This window comes from Episyrphus balteatus, chromosome 1 (genome assembly GCF_945859705.1).
Source record: "Episyrphus balteatus chromosome 1, idEpiBalt1.1, whole genome shotgun sequence".
Taxonomy (NCBI): domain Eukaryota; kingdom Metazoa; phylum Arthropoda; class Insecta; order Diptera; family Syrphidae; genus Episyrphus; species Episyrphus balteatus.
In genome coordinates, this window is record NC_079134.1 from 140,476,716 (window position 1) to 140,498,487 (window position 21,772).

Consider the following 21,772-nt stretch of genomic DNA (forward strand, 5'->3'; position numbering starts at 1 on the left):
TGATTATCGTTCGACGCGGCGACGACGACGTCTAGTCGTCTAATGTCATTTGGTTAAACGTCTACGTTTTTGCGCTAGACTCTAGGAACGAGGGCTAGACTCGATTGTTGTTTGTTGTTAATTTTATTCATTGTATTTTTGTGCGGCGTTGTTCTTTTGTTTCCTTTCAACTTTTCTTGTTCTGTTTATTTTATATGCAAAATTCATCCACAAATCCGAATGGCATACAAAATTAAGCAAAGCTAAACAATAACCTAGAATTTTTGTTGTGCTCCAAGATTCCATTCATTTAAAAGAGTGTTCCTGATTAACCCCTTTCGTCGTTGGTTAAAATTTAATTATTTTGTTCATTTTCTTTGCTTTTAATTTGTGTTACGAGGTCGAGCATATTTTTCTAAAAGAAAAATAGTAAAAAACTGGCTCCAAACACATTTTTTTTTTTTTTGTATGATTTCTCTATAAATTATGGACGAAAGAAGTGAATCTCAAATTCTATACAATTCACCAAAAATTGATATCATGTCGACTAGTGTCACTCCACAAATTAAGGTAATTTAATTGAGGGGGGGGAACATCAACAAAAACAAACAATTATCTCGGGTAATTGTTAGAACTTAGATTTCTAATTTGCGTTATCAGTTGGAACATAAGTTAAATTAGTTAACCTTGATCTTGTTAATAAAATGTATGTCACACATTGTTGATTAAATTGGGGCATCTCCTTCTTCATTGTTGGGGGACAAAACCTATCTTTTCTGACTCGTCATTCAAAATAATCAGTAAAGTCTGTTTTGATTTCTTTTTTTGTAGAAACAACCATGGGGGAAATTGTTAACTTTGGTTGGCTGTGCAGCGACCTTCGGATCTGCAGTGCCAGTGGGTTATTGTATCGGAAGTATAAATGCTCCCGCTTCTGTAAGTTTGTATCCCCAAACAATAATTGTCAACTGAATTATATTTGTTTCTTTTTTTTAATTTTCTAGTACATGCGAGCTTGGTGCAATGAAACACTCATATCTCAATATGATTTTCACATCACACCTGGAGGATTGAATATTCTTTGGTCGGCAATTGTTTCAATTTTTCTAGTTGGTGGAGCAATTGGTTCATTGGGAGGTGCTGGAGCTGCTGATAAATTTGGAAGGTAAATTTAATTTGAATGAAATGCATTTCATAGCTTATTTAATGTTGAATCATTAAATTGAAAACTTATTTTTCTTATCTCACATTTAAAACAGTTTTGTAAATTGATTGATTTTTATTTAATATAACTACATAATGTATATTGTGGAAATTTACAAAACAGTTATAAAAGACGTATACCTAAATGACCCCAGCATGTAATGCGCTAAAATTGATAAGAAATTGATCTTGAATTTGTGACGCCAAGAATGTCTGACGAATGCTGATTGATTGATTATTTTACGATTTTTTTTTTTTATAAAAACTTATATGAAAATCTAAGGTTAGAATTGAACATTTTTGCACAAAGTTCAAAGTGCTTACTTACCCCACTGGGTAGGCACTCAATGATTACACGTCTTCAAGGTTTTTGGTGCCGAGACTAAGATATACTTTTCTATAGGTTTTCCCCGTGCTGAACTCGAATCAGAAATATCCTATTAGCTCCCGTTTTTAAAATATTACCTTTAGAAGATGCAAAAACACTACTTTTTTTATTACAAACTATAACGGTTTCTTTACGAACTATTTTCCTGCTTTCAAGATCTTTTTAAATCTCTTCGATATCTTTTTTATTGTTCGAGATATACCTAGTCAGTTTTTTGACTTATTGCAATGTATCACGTTTTCATCTCCTTTTTGATAAATTAAGCCAAACACACTTATTTCATTTTAAGATATCTCGGGCAGTTAGAAAGATATTGCAAAGGTCTTGAAAGAAGGGACATAGTTCTTATAGAACCGTTATGATTTATATTTAGGCATGACATTAAAAGTGGTAAAAAAAACGTTTTTTTTTGCATTTTTTAACGGTAATATTTAAAAAAAAACGGGATCTGAAAGCATATTTTTGACTTCGGATTCGAGTTCAGCACATCAAAAATTTATAAAAAAGTATAGTTTATTGTCCGCACTAAAAAAAAAAATGTGTAGACCAGTGTTATTGAGTGAGCAGTCTTAGTCTGAACTCTGGCCAAATTATACATATTATTATATTATATATATTATACATCAGTACAAACATCGAGCGATATATAATAGATTAGGTACAGGCACATTTTATTTTTGGAATTTTCCCCACTTCAGTGGAATTTGTTTTGTGATATACATAATGTATATGCCCCATCGAATTGAAACTTATGTTCTAATTATCTCACCATTGGTTAAGATATAGTTTCCAAATTGAAATCCATTGTCTTATTTCTTATTCCCATTGAAGTAGGACATAATAATCATTGAAAATAAATATTGTCTGTCGTGTCTCTAGGCAGTATGTCCCTGCGTCTAGATTACAATACGTGCATCCAAATCGAAGCGGCAGTATACTGTACCAGAGAAAAAAGTGCTTTTCTCAAAAAAATACAGACACCTACCCTTTCGCGTACTTAAAAATAGTTGCAAACTCAATTATCACTAACTAGCTAATCATAGGACAGCTAATCATCGACAGCCCATCAAAGGAAAATAGTTTACCAAAGGGAATTTTGTTTAAAAAAAAAAAACATTCAAAAAAGAACCAACAATTAAAATTAACTTAAAATGAATTTGACCTAATAAATTTCTTACTAAATCAAGATTTTTTGATGAAACCAAAACCATAAAACCACTCTAAGTTAACTATAAAAAAACTTAACATACATTTTCTCAGGTTTCAGACATTTGTTTGGAAATTGTCCTAGAAAGGGTCGAGAAAGTGTAAAAAATAACGATTATAGCTAATTTTGTAGTTTTTTTTTGAGTCTATATCGGTCAATTGAATGTTTACAGGACCTCGTCTAAGACAATTTCCCAATAAATGACTCCGTTTCTCCAAAGGTACAACGTTACGTTTAGAATAAAGCTGATTATAATTTACTATAGCAAATTTGATGGGCTTAAATTTTGTGGAAATTGATTTTTTCATAATTCTATTAGTTTTCAAAATATTTACGAGTTAAAAAATAGAAAACTTGCACCCCCTCCTGCGTAAAGCTCAGGTTTCAATGTTATATGTACCTTTTCCGTACTTTTCAAAACAATTATCACCAAAATAATAAATCGTTGACTATATCATCGTGATTCATTTCCTCTTCGTAGCTCTCTCACTATCGTCTCGTCGATATCGTTTGCCAGCAGTCGCATGTGTGCTAACTCATGCAAATACGGATACGGAAAATCCGGAGCAAAGCTCTGGATTTTTAACGTTTTTCATGTTTCGTTGACAAAAAGACTTATAAAATCTTTGGTTCACTTGTTCAATTGAGTTAAAAAAAAGTGGTAAAAGCATACGTATATAAATAAGGTGCATTCGTTTCAAAACAAAGTTGTTTAGATTTCCTTTTCAAGGTGTACACATATAATCTGGTAATAATTATTGTATTTAATAACTAATTTAATAGTTTGATAAAAGAACAAGACAAACCACTTATAAACTTCAAGTAGTTCCCACTATCGTTTTTACTTATTCGAGATAAGATGGCCGGTAAAATCAAAGATAATCAAGTATACAAGATTATCGCTATTATATTGAGAGCTTTTTGATAAGACATTTTAATGAAGTGCACAACTGTGCTCAAGGCTATTGCATATGCAACTGATTTTTTTTTATTTACGTATTTATGTTTGTAGTTTGTATGTATAAAGATGATATGTATATGTAAATTCCTTAGAACTCAAAAATAATTTAATTTCGGTTCGGAAATGTAGTTCTAAGGTGTGAAAAAAATGATTGAATTCTAAATAATTTTGTAAACTGAGAGCTAACAAAAATCAAAAAAAATGTTCACGGAGCTCCATATTTTGTTAATGCCTTTTCAAAATCAGCGTTTAAAGCTTTTATAGCAAAATTCATGCTAAGTTTCAGGTTAAAAATAAGTAATAGCTATTTGAAAAAAACATAGTTTCGTGTGATAGTTTGTAGAAGACAGTTTCTATTTATGTACATATAGTTTATCGAATGCGGCTGGAAAATCTATACAAAATGCGTTAAACTTGTCATTCCCATTAATGTATTGTAAAATCATTCTCTGAATCGGGCCTTAAGCTTAGTACGCTGCTGAAGCGAAACGAAAAGTTTTGAAGTCTCCAAAGTCAACAGCGCTCATGTTTACAAAAAAAAATACCATCAGGTATTATTATTTTATCAATGTAAAAATTATGAAAATACAAATAAAAAAATTCAAGAAAAAACATCAGAAAATAAGTTTGAAAGCAAAAACAAATGAAAATCTTGGATTTAGGGTAGGTGAGCCCAAATCCGAGATTTAGCGAAGTAGATTTAGAATTTATCTCGAGATTTATTCTAAATCTACTTAGCTAAATCTCGGATTTAGGGTAGGTGGAAACATAGCGATTGAAAATTTACAAAAAAAAAAAAAATATTTTTTAATTGGGTAAAAAACTTCATCACTTTAGATGCTTAAAATATACACTTTTGAACTTTTGTTATAATTAACTAACTAATGAAATATGAGTCGGATAGACAGCCTCATAAAAATAAATTGTTTATATTTTTTATTTACTTCATTTTAATTAAGTCGTGCTCTTATAATAATACAAATAAATAATACATATACATTTTCGTTAATAATATCGTTTTCGATTATAAACAAAACTCAGCATTTATGTATGTGTTTAAAGACATAAGTTAAACAACCTTAGCGGCAACTAAATAAAACAAATGCCACCGGCATGTTGTATTGGAAACTCTCTTCGGAAAAGAGCCGCACTATAAACAATGTTTTTCATTAAGACTGAATATCATTTGAATGTTTAATTAGAAAAAAAAAAACATTTTGTAAAGTATTGCAAATTTAATATTCATCACTTGTTGTGGCCCCAACTACTGTAGCATGACTGTTTTTTCTTGTAACTGCAACTTAATAATTTATTCAATCTACAACATTAGTTTATGCATTTGAAGGGTAATCTGGAGGCGTTCAGAAACATTTTTTTGTTTCAGGAAATAAAAGAATTATTATGTGTATAATTTGAATTAAATGCTTAATTTTAACCAATGATAGCGACATAAAAAGAAAGTGACTCCTTTTTGTATTATAAACAGGCTAATCGAGATCTTATGACCCATTTTCTTTCCTAAGAATTGAGAATTCCATCACTCATTCATTACGCTTGCACTTTAAAATTTCTCTGTAATTTTAACTTAACTGATATTTCAGAAAAGGATGTTTCATGATCAGTGGCGTACTCTTCGTTCTGGGTGCTGTACTTTTCCTGTTCTGCCGTCTGGCCCATTCAGTTGAAATGCTTCTAATTGGCAGATTTCTTGTCGGTCTTGCATCTGGCCTCACAACAGCTTCTGTGCCAATGTATCTGACTGAATGTGCGCCACTGGCACTTCGTGGAACTCTGGGTGTATTTTGTTCCGTTGGAGTTACCGGAGGTGTTGTAGTGGGCCAAGTGTTCAATTTACGTGATATTTTCGGAACAGCCGAGCTTTGGCATTACGGTTTGAGTTTTTATGTCGTCCTTGTTATTGTTTGTTACCTGCCGTCTTACTACTTCCCTGAGAGTCCCAAATGGCTGTATTGTGTGAAAAGGGATCATGAAAGTGCCAAAAGAGAACTAAGGCGTCTTAGAGGATCCAATCAGATGGCAGAGATTGAGAGAGAAATTGAAGATATGGAAGCTGAGGCAAATGCTAAAATGCAAACAAGTTCGTTTTTAGCAGTTTTACGTAATTCCAGTCTTGCCTTACCACTAATTATTGTTTGTGCCTATCAAGGAGGTCAACAATTGACTGGTATCAATGCGGTAACTATGCGTGATTTTTTTTGTTTGTTTGTATTATTGTTTAAAACTGTTTTTTTTTTTCAAGATCTTCTACTATTCCGTGTCGATATTCGAAAGAGCTGGACTCTCTACAACCGATGCTGAATGGGCCAATCTGGGAGCTGGCTGTTTAAATCTTATGACATCGTTTTTGAGTCCATATTTAATGGCCAACTACAATCGCCGTCCATTAATGCAATTTTCGTGCTTTTTATGCGCAGTCTTCCTTTTAGCTTTTGCATTTGTTCTTCATTTTATCGTAAGAGGATGTGTTTGGCAGTTTTTCAAAATTTAATTAATTTACTATTTTTTTCAGGATTTCTTCAGTTGGTTTGCTATTGCAGGAATTGTTTGTATTTTTTGCTATATTTTCTTCTACCAACTTGGTGTTGGTCCAATTCCTTACTTTATTGGATCTGGTGAGTTAACTAAAAAAATCTCTATTTGTCTTTTTTTTTAATTGGTGATTCTTCAAGCAATGCAGTTCAATTTAATTGAGTGGTACAACGTACAAGTTCAATTGAAATGGGATTCCCTCTTTAAAAATGATAAATGTGTATTTTATTCAATTAGCTCTTTCATCTTTCTCAATCTTTTGAGTGTCTTCGCGTCGTCATGTTATTGTAACTGGTTGTATTTAATATCCGATTGCGATGAATCAATTGAAAGGGGATCGTCCCATAGCATCTCGTCTTCAATTGAACTAATTGAATTGCAAGATGACGAGCCCTTGTTTGTCTTAAAATAATTTTTTAAATTGAATTACGATTTTGTAGTTTATGGTGGTTTACTGAAACTGTGTTGGTTTTCTTTAATAGATACTTTCCATTTATGTTATATTCAGTTACTTTCATTTTTAAGTACTTTTTCTTGTAGTTTAATAAACTTTTTAGAACCCAAAATAAAATTCTGAGCCGGCAGGTTAATTGTTACGCAGATTGATTGAATCAATTGAAAATCGTTGTGTTAGCGTGATGGTAATTAACCTTATATTAAGCCATTTTTGCGACTTTTAGTGGTATAATTTAATTCAAGAAGCGAACATGGTTTTTTTTAGCTCATAAAGTAAGAGGTTATAGTTGTTACATTGTTTTATATTTTATAAAGATAGATGCTAAAATATACATCAAATTTTAGCTCAAATGCTCATCTACCCAACAAAAGTCAGGTGCAATTACCTAATACCTACAAAAAGTTTGGGATTAGGCAATCTTTAGAAATATGTACTTGTGTGTCATTTTGATATTATCAGCCCTATTCCGTTATTCGATGCATGCAAATCTGTTGATTAATTCGTTTTTTTTTTTTGCTGCAACTTGCCTGTGAAAAACTTCTAGGTATATTTTGATGAAAAAACGTTGCTTTTATTTTTTAATAGGAGCTAAATTTAATTTTGAAACGTCAGTTTTCTTCTTACATCATCCAACCTTAAAAAGCCTACCAGAAGAGTCTAAGTGCAAGTCATTAAATAGTCATTTCAAATTTTGCTCGCTCATAGAGCCTTAATGCTGAGGCTTTGATTTTCCATAGAATTTTGTTTCATTTTTTTGTTAAATTTAAGTTATGTCCTCCCTATCACGAATCCTAGAGGGTGAATACTTCTTACATGGGGACATGCAGGCTTAAACCCATCTTAGTAGGTTCAGTTGCGTGTTTATTTTCTTTCACTATGGTATTCCTGTTTACCATATCTCATCATTTGTTTTCTGCTTATCTAGAATTTATAAATGTGAAATTAATTACAATTACAATCCAAGGTTTATAGTAGAGTAACTAAAGCAAATTATTAGGGAACCCGGCCGAACAGCTCTGATTTTGACGATTTTTTTTTTCAAACGTAGGTAATTAAAAATACTTTAAAGTCTATAGATTAAAAATTGCCGGTGTTGCCGTATTGTTTTTAAAAATTAAAATTAATTTTTTTTTTAACTAAACCATTTTTTTTGCTTGAATTTCATAAAACAAATGATAGCAAAAGATTCTCTAGGTAATTTAAGAAAAATATATAAAAGGCAGTAAGGGACAATCTTTCATCGTTTAAGCGATAAATGCAATTTTCTAACATTCTGACCTCAAACACAAAAAAAATATTTTGAAAACAACGGCAACACCTACAATATTTTAAAATACATTTTTAGAAAGCCAGAAGCCCATTCATATCTCTTAAATTTAAATTCACTTAATTTAATCAAGACTTTTTGAAAAAATGGTACTCAAACTCAGAATTTAAAAAAAAAAAATGTTATTACAAAAATTTAAAATGACTTTTTTCCAAACTTTTTCTAATAAAATATGAATTTATTTAAAAAAAATTTTTGGCCATAAATATTATCAGTTGAATTTCGAAGCAAAAAAGGTCAAATATATCACACTTTTGAAAAAAAAATGAAAAATTACTTCAATTTCAATGGTTTTTTTTTATTAAAACTGAATTTTTGCATTGAAATAATTAATTTTCTCAAAGACTGTGGTAAATAGGAACTTTAAATTTTTGCTATTTAATTTTCAACAGTAAGGGTTATTAAATGAATAAAAAATAATTTTATGTTTAGATGTTGAACTTTAAAAAAAAAATAAGTTACATTTTTTTTCAAAACTTTTATTAAAAAAAGTTCTTCGAAAATGAAATACTTTTTAATTTTTTTCATAAACCGTAATACATTTTGACAATTCCTTTTATAATTTGAAATCATAATAAATGCGGCCAAAAAAATTTGAAAATAAATGCATTTTATATTACGACCAAGTTTAAAAAACGACATGTTAGTATTTTTTCAATAATTTTTTTTTTTCAAAAATCTGAGTTCAATTACCATTCTTTCAAAAGCCGTTCATTCAATTAACTTAATTTTAATTTTACATAGATGACTAAGTTTCTAGCTTTTAAAAAACGTATATTTGAATATTGTAGGTGTTGCCGTTGTGTTCAAATATTTTTTTTTGTGTTTGAAGTCAATTAATAAGAAAATTGCATCTATCGCTTGAACTATGGAAGATTGTCCCTCACTCCCATATATTTTTTTTCCTTGAATTTCCTAGACAATCTTTTGGCATCAATAAATTCATGAAATTTAAGAAAAGTTTTTGAAAAAAATTTGTTTTTGTTCACAAAAATCTTCAAATAAATTTAAAAAATCAAAACGGCAACACCGGCAATTTTTAATCTATAGACTTTAAAGTATTTTTAATTACCGACGCTTGAAAAAAAAGATCATCAAAATCTAAGCTGTTCGGCCGGGTTCCCTAATATTGCCAATTTTTGAGCTTTAGTTACTCCACTATTAGATTCGATTCGCCTTAAAAAAGTTGGCTAGAGTGTTTATTTTTTTAATAGTAACAACTACTTGGTGGAGAGCCATTAAAATCGATTTGCCTTTAAAGTAGTCGTGTTGTGATTTGTAAAGGGAATTTTCCTTCAGAATATCAAATACATATTTTGAGTACGAAAAAGGTAAGACTAATGAGTCTGGATTCTTTCGAAATTTGAGGAGGTGATTTCCAAAACCAGCTATCTGACCTGAAGGTGGTTTTGAGTAAAATTCCAAAAACCTTTACTTCGTAATACAGAAGATATAGAGCAAAATAATCTCAATTTTCTGTTTAAAGAGATTATAAAGAGTACATAATGCTATGCACTATCTATGATGAGTTTATAAATACGGCTGTAAGTCTTTATATTGAAAATTCCTTATTAAAAAGTCGGTATATCTGCTTTTGGAAGTATAATTGAATTATGTCTTCTTTGAAAGTAAAACTATTAAAAAAATCTTCTTTTGCAGGTAAAATCACGACTTTTTTTTAATTTTTTGTAAATAAACCTTTATCAATATCAGTATTTTAGTTTATAAAAAGAAACAAAAATATATTTTTATAAATGGAATTGAATTAAAATGCGTTTCTGGATCGCACGTACTTGCTCTTCGCAAATTTCAATTTTCGCAAAAAACCACAACGCCATTTCCATTATCCAAATTTTTGAGAAAAACTAAAAACACAGATTCTTAATATTATTTACTAAAACCCTTTAGTACACAAAATTTAATTAAATTCGTTAGACCGTTTAGGTCCTAGCACGGTGTACAGATCTACGGACGGAACTAAGTAATGACGAAAACTACTTTTGTAACTCCTCCATCATCGTAATATGTCATTTTATCATACGCCAAATTGATATTTTTTTTATACTGAAGAGGCCTTATAGGAGAGATTATTTTGCATAGGCCATTTTTGAAAAAACATTTGGTGTTCAATAAGCTGTTTTGGAAATAAAGTCGTTTTTTGACATTGAATAACTATCACAGATGCTGTTTAGAAAATTATTTTTGATTGAATCAGACGCGCGTTGAAAAGACCTAAAAAATGACATGCTTATCTCATTTTCCGATTTTTTTCCGATAGCTGGTTTTGGAAATCAGCTCCTCATTTTATGAACTTATATTTGTTATAAAGACCAATTAACACTACTTCAATAGTAAGGATGTTTTAGAATAATATATCAAGTGAAAAAATAGCTGCATCGCCAACTCTTTGTAACGAAAAATTGTTGTTGAATTTTTCATTTCGAACAAAAAACTAAAATTCTCCTTAAAGTAAACATCAAAACTCAGTAAAATAAGTAAGATTTTGTTGGTTTATTGATTTTTAAAGGAATGGCATTAGTTTTAAAAAAAAAGGTAATTTTTTTCGAATAAAAGTCGGTAATATATGTGCCCTTGATTATGAAAGTGGATTAAGTCACTTTTTGCATTGTTTAAAGAAAAACTTAAATAATAATTTTCTTATAACGATTTAATTATATTTCTTTTATGAAATCACTAGAGGAGCAATAAAAAAGTTTATTTACTGCAATTTCGCGTTCAAATAAACTTTACCCCTTAAATAATAATTATTTTTAGGCTAGATTTGATGCCATTTTTAGGAGTGACTTAGTCCACTTTCATAATTAAGGGCACATAAAGGCCATAAAATCGTTAAATTTTAATATATCGTCAAATTCATACGTACTGCACTGAATTTGGGCGCCTTCTTTAAGAAAAAAAAGTTGGTTTTTTGCTATAGATAAAAAATTTCGAGTTGGTCGCCCGGTGAGAAAAAAAGCTTGCCCTATAGATAGTATCGCAAGTAAAAATCATTTGTTCCTTAATACTGAATCTAAACATTGCCTGGCTTATTAAATTGTACCGAAATTTAAAAATGAATTACATTCCTACAATGGGCTAAGTGAAATTTAAGCAATATTCGATGCATTTTTTCACACACAAATTTTTTTGTAAACGATAGACATTTCTTGAGTTTTCAAAATTACATAAAAAATTGACTTGTAATTGTTTTTTTCACTTATGTTGATCACCTCTCATTCAACAATATTTAAATAATAATAATTAACAACTTTACTTTAATATACTAACATAGTATCATAACGTACTTAATTTTCGTACTTACCTAATTTTTCCTTTCTAACACCGTTAAAACAGTAATGTGATGAAAATGAGTGATTTATTTTATAGTTATGAAAGTATTGAAAAAATAATCATTTTATACTGTTTTCTCCTTTTTTTCAGAAATCTTTGAAGTGGCACCACGACCAATTGGTATGGCAATGGGATCGCTATCATCTTGGTCATGTAATTTCATCATCGGAATGACGTTCCCAAGTCTACAAAATGCTTGGGGAGCATTTGTATTCATACCATTCGCCGTTACATGCTTTCTCATGTTCCTATTAACAAGATTCTACTTGCCAGAGACTCGTGGACGTGATCCGAGAGAAGTAGCACCACTAATTTCGAAAGGATTCCGTTCAAAAGTTAGATAGAATTTTGAAAAACAAAAATGTAGAGTAGTGGCTATAGTTATAGATCATTACACCATAACGTTGTCAAGCTCAAAGTTAGTTAAATTTGTTAAATCAATTAATTGCATGTGTTAAGTTTTATTTTGGGTTGTTTTTTTTTTTAAACTTTGCTTTTAAATATTTAATGTATTTTATTTTGGATTCATAGCTTAGACAAGACATTAAAAATAAGTCATGTTAAAAATTGAGTTCACAGGATTGAAAATTTAATATGTAGATTTGGAACAAAAATAATTTGTAAAACCTCATAAGTCAAATTAAAATAGAATAGTTAAATCAAATCAATCAATAAAATCAAAAAATTTAAAAATATTGGTATAGAATACTTAAACTCTAAAAAAATTACCTCAAGTTAACATTCAGTGAGATTAACAATACTGCGCAATAGCAATAAGTTAAAAAGCTTTGTTTAATATATTTTCTCTATATTTTCCTATTGGTTTTTTGAATAATGTTAAAAAAATGAGACTTTGTATTTTATTTTTTCTATTTATGGTAACTTGTTGGAAATTCATATAAACATATTATACATTTTTAGATAGAATAATAATAATTAACTACATACTATTTAACTAGGTACTTAATGAAATTTAATTTTAACGGTTTTGTACTCATGACGCTTAGAATTTAAATAAAATATTTAAAATGATTAAATTTCTAAAGTCTATTTTTAATAATTTCACCTTTTAAGAGTTTGCGGCTAAGATGGAACAACGCTATTTTCTTTTAAAACAAACTGCTCATTTTGTAAATTTTCTGTCTGAAACATATTTAAAAGGATCACTAGTTAACAATTGATACAATTCAACTTTCAACCCAGATATCGATTCTAAAACGAGGAGATGTCACAACGTTTTATAACAACTTGTGGAGGTGAGTTTATATAAATATTTTCTTTCCATCTTATTTAAATACATTTTTATTGTGAGTTTCACGTGGAATGTTTTCCGCCCGGAATATTTTTGTTCGCCCGGAATTTAAAAGGCTATCGTGAGTTTCACCCGAAGGGAATTTACATTTTCCGCTAAACTAGTTTCTTGTTCGGTACCAAAATTTTAGTGAGAGAAGAGCTGTCGAATACCTGACAAATCACCTGAAAAAAAAGTTGAAAATACAAGGAGCTTTCCGAAAAACTTGTCGCCCGAAACTCACAATAGGGGAAAAGTGAAATTCAATTTTTCCGGGTGAAATCTTGTTCACGTGAATCTCACAATAGAGCTGTTTAAGTTTTCGACACAAATTAGCAAAAACAATAAAAGTAATCTTAATCTGCTTCATCTACCAACTTTCGAAATATGTATATGCAGTTAATCGAAAATATAAAAACCCAATTATTCAAGCAAAGTCTATCTGAAAACTTAAAATTGAGCTTTTGGTGTCGTAGCTCCTTTTGCCACATCAAAATTCATTAAATGTTTAAAAATAAGTTGCATACTTTTGGGATTGGTAGAATAATAGAAATTCATAGGCAAAGCAAAACAAAATCGAAAAAAAGCTTTTAAAGTTCAAATATTCAACAGAGTGTTTGAAGCTCTTTAGAAATTCAAATTTTAGAGGCCATTGGCTGATGCAAAACTATAACTACATTATGTTATAGGGTTAAGTCATAATTGATAGTTTGCCTGAAAATGTGAAGTTGAGTTAACAGATGAACTTTTGAGCATTGATCCTCTTATTTTTATAGAAAAGAGTTGTTCTAAATTTATGTTTTTGATACCAAATAAAAGAGAAAAAAAAGAGCTTATTCTTATTTCATCGAAACCCGGAAAGTGCAATAGGGGAAAAGTGAAATTCAATTTTTCCGGGTGGAATCTTGTTCACGTGAATCTCACAATAGGGCTGTTTAAGTTTTAGACACAAATTAGCAAAAACAATAAAAGTAATCTTAATCTGCTTCATCTACCAACTTTCGAAATATGTATATGCAGTTAATCGAAAATATAAAAACCCAATTATTCAAGCAAAGTCTATCTGAAAACTTAAAATTGAGCTTTTGGTGTCGTAGCTCCTTTTGCCACATCAAAATTCATTAAATGTTTAAAAATAAGTTGCATACTTTTGGGATTGGTAGAATAATAGAAATTCATAGGCAAAGCAAAACAAAATCGAAAAAAAGCTTTTAAAGTTCAAATATTCAACAGAGTGTTTGAAGCTCTTTAGAAATTCAAATTTTAGAGGCCATTGGCTGATGCAAAACTATAACTACATTATGTTATAGGGTTAAGTCATAATTGATAGTTTGCCTGAAAATGTGAAGTTGAGTTAACAGATGAACTTTTGAGCATTGATCCTCTTATTTTTATAGAAAAGAGTTGTTCTAAATTTATGTTTTTGATACCAAATAAAAGAGAAAAAAAAGAGGTTATTCTTATTTCATCGAAACCCGGAAAGTGCAATAGGGGAAAAGTGAAATTCAATTTTTCCGGGTGGAATCTTGTTCACGTGAATCTCACAATAGGGCTGTTTAAGTTTTAGACACAAATTAGCAAAAACAATAAAAGTAATCTTAATCTGCTTCATCTACCAACTTTCGAAATATGTATATGCAGTTAATCGAAAATATAAAAACCCAATTATTCAAGCAAAGTCTATCTGAAAACTTAAAATTGAGCTTTTGGTGTCGTAGCTCCTTTTGCCACATCAAAATTCATTAAATGTTTAAAAATAAGTTGCATACTTTTAGGATTGGTAGAATAATAGAAATTCATAGGCAAAGCAAAACAAAATCGAAAAAAAGCTCTTTAAGTTCAAATATTCAACAGAGTTTTTGAAGCTCTTTAGAAATTCAAATTTTAGGCTGATGCAAAACTATAACTACATTATGTTATAGGGTTAAGTCATAATTGATAGTTTGCCTGAAAATGTGAAGTTGAGCTAATAGATGAACTTTTGAGCATTGATCCTCTTATTTTTATAGAAAAGAGTTGTTCTAAATTTATGTTTTTGATACCAAATAAAAGAGAAAAAAAGAGGTTATTCTTATTTCATCGAAACCCGGAAAGTGCAATTTAGTGACTTAACCCCTTTGTACCCGGCGGTAAAGAAATAAAAACATCTTTTACAAAATGGTGGCGGCTCCAGACCTCCTATAATCCCAACAAACGAAATCATTCCATGAAATAAATTTGTTTCGCAATCCGATTTCATGACCTTATTTTGACTAAATTGAATGGACTATTATGGATCAATGGGGAGAGAAATTCTTTCAATATTTTAATGCATTGTAAAAACATGTTGTAGGAGAATTTTTTTTATGAAATATCTTTATGTTGTATAACTCGGCGTATATGGCATATTTTTTTTCTATCGAATAACAAATAAAAATTGAATATAATAATTATTTCCATGACTATTAAAATTTGAACATTATTTGTTAATTTTTCATTCAGGTGAGATGCTATGGTTGCAGGTTCAGATTTTAATGTTTTATTTTGGGGGTTATTTCGTCAACTTAAGATACATAAACGGGCATTGGTTGTGAGCTGTGAGCTTCAAATCGAGCTAACTGAAAAAATACTTTACATGAAGATCCCAAATGAACCTTTCACTTGAGAACTTACATGAGTGAGTACCTACACAATTAAAAACATTTTTCCTCAGATAATAAATAATTTTTAAGCAGAGAATTTTTTTTTTGTTTGAAATCATGAAAAAGACAATATTAATGATTATTTTATATTTTTAAAATAAAAACACGAAATTCAATCTATAGAAGGATTTTCGACGATAAATCTTTTAACATCAAACAAGAAAGATAATGCTGATGATGAAGTATTAATTTTCCAAAATAAAAAAAAAATAATAATATGAAAAACCTTCTTTTAAAAACAATTCATCTGCCTACATAAATTAAAAGTCTGTCGCGTTCTTATAAATAATTTGTGGCTTTCTGATTTGTCTCATATAATAAAAGAACAATTTTATGATACATATTATTATATATTTAAATACACCAAAGTAAAAAATCAAAAGAATAATGACAATTTTCTAATGTATATTTAAACCACACCACACGTATAATATTAGATATAGATGATGTTTACACCCCAAGTCAGTTAAATACTCCTTCAAATTTAAAAAGTTTGCAAAATAGTAGTAAAAAAAAAAAAATTGGGTGGAAGGGTGTTTTTTTCGCGGAAATAGGTGAATGTCCAAAATATAGTGAAACAAATTATTTGTGGAATATAATGATATGACACTTGTTTTAATGTATTTTGTATGCCTTTTGATAATGACATAAAAATAAAGTCAATTCGATTGCTCTAAGAGGTGTTGCTTCAACACCGACTATAACCGAAACCCATGTAAAAAACATCACTAAATTCGGGATGAAGGTTTTAGATAAGGCAGTAGTTCTTAAAACTACTTTTGGTGAAAGGGTGTTTTTTTTTTTAGGTGTTGAGTAATGTGTGAGAAATAAGGTATCTTAACAGATTGATAATTTTTTAAACTTGGTGAAAAAGTTTTGTTTGTTATAAGAACTAAGAATCTACAGACTCTACAAAATTACCTTGAGTGAAAGGGTGTTTTTTTTAAGAAGTGATGAAATTCGGAATTAGTACCCAAAAAGCCAATGATTCATTTTATTTTTAGTTTCGATGAGAAATCGAAGTTTATACTTTTGTTCTTAGACGTTATACATGAATCAAAAAAATTAAAATTGATTAAAGTTAAAAAATTAAGTTTTTTACCCAAACTTCTAACGACACGCGGACGATGAAAACAATGTTCATGGAATTATGCTCTTTTTAGGAAGCGCCATGAGCCTTGAATTAAAAATAGTTTAACTATTCTTCGTAGCATTTTAGCCTATCTGTATGTAACGCCTCTTGATGAACTAGGATATAGTCGGGGAAGACCCCAAACGCCATTTTTAGAGGTGTCAACAAAGACGAAAAAATGAAGAAGTCGTTTTGCACTAAATTGCCTAAATAATCAATTTTTTTAAAGTTTAATGCAAAGAATTTAAGCTTATTTTAAGAAACAAATTATAAAGCAACAATGACTTGCGGACTCAGCTTTGGAAAATTGATATTTGTCCATCATCTTCATTAGACTGATTAAAAAAAAATAGAAATTTGCGATGCGGCGGTACTTAATGTTAATATTAAGGGCTGAAACTTTTACAGTATTTTTTTTTCGTCATTTCCAACAATATTTTGGGTAATGCTTTGAATCAGTCTAATCTTCATACAATCGACGCATTTTGACGGTCGGATAAAAAGAAAATTCTGAGCTGTAATTTTTCCATTAAAATTTCATGAACAATAGATGTATTTGAAAATACCATATTTTTAGCAATGCTTAAACAAACGGTAACTGCGACTTATAGGTTTTTTTTTTAATTATTGTTCGTTGAGAGATTTTTTTCTATTTCGTTAAAAAAATACCTAAATAAATAATTAAATAATAAAGTTGATAACAAAAATGTTTGTTTTGTTGACGTCCAGATTAATAATATTGAACAGAAATCGAGACGAAGTTCTTTTTGAAATTATAATTTTTTATACTACGATCGACTTAGAGTGTAAGCATTATTTTTGTTTTTTTATCTAATTTGTTTTTATTGCAATTTTTTTAAGTTGACTGCCAAGTTTATGAACACCAATATTGCTACTCATTAACTCAGCTGTCTATCTGTGATAAGTAATTTACTAACATTGAAGGAATATTCTCAAAAACAAAAAAAACACCAATGTGGGTGTTTTGTCACTGAACTTTGACAGTTTGTTTGTTTTTTTTTTTTTTCAAGTTGACAAATTCTGTAACATATGAATGTGTATCATTTGAAAAGCTATGGTGCCCAAAAGCACGTATCAGCATTTGACCAAAAAACATAAAGAATGAATGAAAAGTTTTTTTTTTCCCGAAAAAAATGCTTATTTATTTTTTTGTATTTATTTAATTTTAACTAAAAATACATTTCGTAATTGTATACCAACTAGTTTCTATTTTACGCAGTCACAATGACGTAGGTATATTCAAATTGTTTTTATGAACGCACGATCGGTTCGTGCCGGTAATAAAATCGAGAGTGTGCCAGCTCGAGTCCAAGTGCCTTTGCTCTTTTCGAAAAAAAAAAACCAAATATTGTAGAAAGATCATCTGGGCAGGCGTTGGAAGATTATGACGATCACACATCTATCACGCTTTTAGTGTGTAGAGTGATCGAGGATTTTAAAATAAACATTTGTTTTCAATTGTTATTCGTCATTCTATGGGAAGTTTTGAGATTCAAATGGACTATGAAAAATATTTGTTCTCTAACTTCCAGTCTTCTTCAGTCGTTGTTTAGTGTTCGTCGGAAACGGTTTGGTTCGAAAAATCCACCTCCGATAGTTTTCGAAAATAAAAAAAAAGAAACAAAATTATATGCGAAAAGTAATTTTTTTTTTTCAAAAACACCTCATTGTTATACCGTTTCTAACCTATTATGTGGTCGATTTTTGAATTGTTTTTGACGTCATTGCAAAGAATACATCTCCGAAACATTGAAAAACACATGAGCGCCTTATTTTTATGCGAACAAATTGTTTAAATTTTCAAATATATGTATTTATGTGTATTTAAAAATTACCTACGTTTTTTTTAGTTTAAATATTTGTGCTATTTCGTGCATCTGCTGTCAATAAACAAAAAGATTTTATAAATACAAAAAAATCAAAATTTTTACAATGTTGTGCAAACATCATTGATGAGCACATCAACGAGGTTAATACGCTAATGGCGTGTATGCGGTCTACAAGGAATTTGAATTGAAAATAAAATTAATTAAAAAAAAAAAACCTAGACCGGCACTAGCAGGAGCAGTATACTCTACACCAGCAATAACGAAAACGCCGACGACGTTGAATTTAAAATATGGAAGACATTAACTGGGTGATTGCGGGCAGGTAATTGTGTTTATTTTTGTACACTTAGCGTGAAAGATCCAGACAGTGATGCCGTCAGTCTAGCTTACCTTGTTGTCGTTTTCTTTCTCTCGTTTTTTTTTGATGAACGATCTGTGGATGTTTGTGAAAATGAACTCGAGCAAAAGTATCTTGCATAGTCATCTCATATATATTTAATGAACATGAAATAAGTGTCACATGTCAGTTAGTGTCAGTTCACACTTTCCAAAAGAAAATTTGAAATATGAAGAAGAAAATTTAAGAAGTTTTTTTTTTATTACAGAATGTTGTAAAGATTAATTGATGGTTTCAAAATATTGTGAAAATATCTGTCCGCCTGAATGGTTTAATTTCAAAACTGCATCCTTTTGCCCAATATACTGTACATGTTCATATGTACATATATATCAAATCCGGTAGTTGTGATCTTTGACTGATTTGTTGATGATGAGGGACATTTGTCTAGAGACATTTGTCTAGAGAAATTTGTCTAGAGACATTTATCTAGAGACATTTATCTAGAGACATATGTACAGGGTGTCCCAAAAGTAATGGATCAAACGAAATATAACTTTTTTATCCCAAATCCTTACGGTTTTCGATTTAATGCAGTTTTTGTGAAATTTCGAAAAATCCCGAATTTGCAACAGTATTTTGCTTCCTCCGCTCATAATTGATTTTTGTTTTTTATTATTCTTTCACTAAAACATTGCCTAATAATAAGAAATAATTAATTAATCAAAATATACTTTATTTCATACGCCATTTCGCTGCAAGTTAATTAACAGTTCCATGTTTTATAAAAACTCAATTTCTTTCTTATATTTCAGAGCAACACCCTAAAAAAAATTTGTATGGTGTGGCACTGGTTTATTATTTTGAAAACTTGTCGTGTTATTTTCAAAAATGTATAAAAATCTCCAAAGTTGAAATTAGAACGAAAGATATCACAATTTGAATGCAAAAAAACAGACGTTTTCAGAGCAAAATAACAAACAAAAATCGAGGCTTTTGTTCAAAAAGAAATAAACAAACAACAGTCGAGAAAATGTGTTTATTTTTCTTTGTTATTTTTCTCTGAAAAGCCCTGTTTTGTTGCTTTTAAATTGTAATATCTTCAGTTCTAACTTCAACTTTGGAAACATTTATACATTTTTGAAAACTGCAATAACACAAGTTTTCAAAATAATAAACCAGTGCCACACCATACAAATTTTTTTCAGGGTGTTGCTCTGAAATAAAAGAAAGAAATTGCGTTTTTATAAAACATGGAACTGTTTATTAATTTACAGCAAAATGACGTATGAAATGAAAAATATTTTGATTAATTAATTATTTCTTATTATTAGGCAATGTTTTAGTGAAAGAATTGTAAAAAACAAAAATCAATTATGAACGGAGGAAGCAAAATACTGTTGCAAATTCGGGATTTTTCGAAATTTCACAAAAACTGCATTAAATCGAAAACCGTAAGGATTTGGGATAAAAAAGTTACCAAATTCTGAGAGTCCTAAAGTTGGCCTATCAGCATATTTCGTTTGATCCATTACTTTTGGGACACCCTGTACATATGTCTCTAGATAAATGTCTCTAGATAAATGTCTCTAGACAAATGTCTCTAGACAAATGTCTCCAGGCAAATGTCCCGAGACAAATGTCCCGAGACAAATGTCCCTAGACAAATGTCTCTAGACAAATGTCTCTAGACAAATGTCTCTAGACAAATGTCTCTAGATAAATGTCTCTAGACAAATGTCTCCAGACAAATGTCCCGAGACAAATGTCCCTAGACAAATGTCTCTAGACAAATGTCTCTAGACAAATGTCTCTAGACAAATGTCTCTAGACAAATGTCTCTAGACAAATGTCTCTAGACAAATGTCCCGAGACAAATGTCCCTAGACAAATGTCCCTAGACAAATGTCCCTAGACAAATGTCCCTAGACAAATGTCCCTAGACAAATGTCTCTAGACAAATGTCTCTAGATAAATGTCTCTAGATAAATGTCTCTAGACAAATGTCTCTAGACAAATGTCTCTAGACAAATGTCTCTAGACAAATGTCTCCAGACAAATGTCCCTAGACAAATGTCTCTATACAAATGTCTCTATACAAATGTCTCTAGACAAATGTCTCTAGACAAATGTCTCTAGACAAATGTCTCTAGACAAATGTCTCTAGACAAATGTCTCTAGACAAATGTCTCTAGACAAATGTCTCAAGACAAATGTCTCTAGACAAATGTCTCTAGACAAATGTCTCTAGACAAATGTCTCTAGACAAATGTCTCTAGACAAATGTCTCTAGACAAATGTCTCTAGACAAATGTCTCTAAACAAATGTCTCTAGACAAATGTCTCTAGCCAAATGTCTCTAGACAAATGTCTCTATTTACATTTATCTATCGACATTTATCTATCGACATTTATCTTGAGACATTTATCTATTCACATTTATCTATCGATATTTATCTATCGATATTTATCTATCGACATTTATCTATCCACATTTATCTATCGACATTTATCGATCCACATTTATCTATCGACATTTATCTATCGATATTTATCTATCGATATTTATATATCGACATTTATCTATCCACATTTATCTATCGATATTTATCCATCGACATTTATCTATCCGCATTTATCTGTCCACATTTATCTATCGACATTTATCTATCGATATTTATCTATCGACATTTATATACCGACATTTATCTATCCACATTTATCGATCCACATTTATCTATCGACATTTATCTATCCGCATTTATCTGTCCACATTTATCTATCGACATTTATCTATCGATATTTATCTATCGACATTTATCTATCCACATTTATCTATCCACATTTATCGATCCACATTTATCTATCGACATTTATCTATCGATATTTATCTATCGACATTTATCTACCGACATTTATCTACCGACATTTATCTATCCACATTTATCGATCCACATTTATCTATCGACATTTATCTATCGACAATTATCTATCCGCATTTATCTATCCACATTTATCTATCCACATTTATCTATACACATTTATCTATCCACATTTA

At 30.0% G+C, this 21,772-nt stretch overlaps 2 protein-coding genes across 3 annotated transcripts in view; both read left to right on the forward strand.

Annotated features, from left to right (window-relative positions):
* The first annotated feature begins 13 nt into the window (after positions 1-13).
* LOC129907181 (solute carrier family 2, facilitated glucose transporter member 1-like) lies at positions 14-11,911 on the forward strand. Its single transcript, XM_055983273.1, has 7 exons — positions 14-549; positions 811-915; positions 984-1,144; positions 5,340-5,934; positions 5,999-6,211; positions 6,269-6,371; positions 11,514-11,911. The coding sequence occupies exons 1-7, from the start codon at positions 466-468 to the stop codon at positions 11,765-11,767; spliced, it is 1,515 nt and encodes a 504-aa protein (XP_055839248.1). The 5' UTR covers positions 14-465; the 3' UTR covers positions 11,768-11,911.
* A 358-nt stretch (positions 11,912-12,269) lies between these two features.
* The window catches only part of LOC129907185 (TWiK family of potassium channels protein 18), a 38,204-nt gene continuing 28,701 nt past the window's right edge, over positions 12,270-21,772 (forward strand). Inside the window, exon 1 of one of the 2 annotated variants that reach the window (XM_055983281.1) lies at positions 12,270-12,679. The gene's annotated coding sequence lies outside the window, so the exon portion shown is untranslated. Of the gene's footprint in view, positions 12,680-18,131; positions 18,700-21,772 lie in introns of those variants that run through there. The other variant, XM_055983282.1, reaches the window with a different exon arrangement.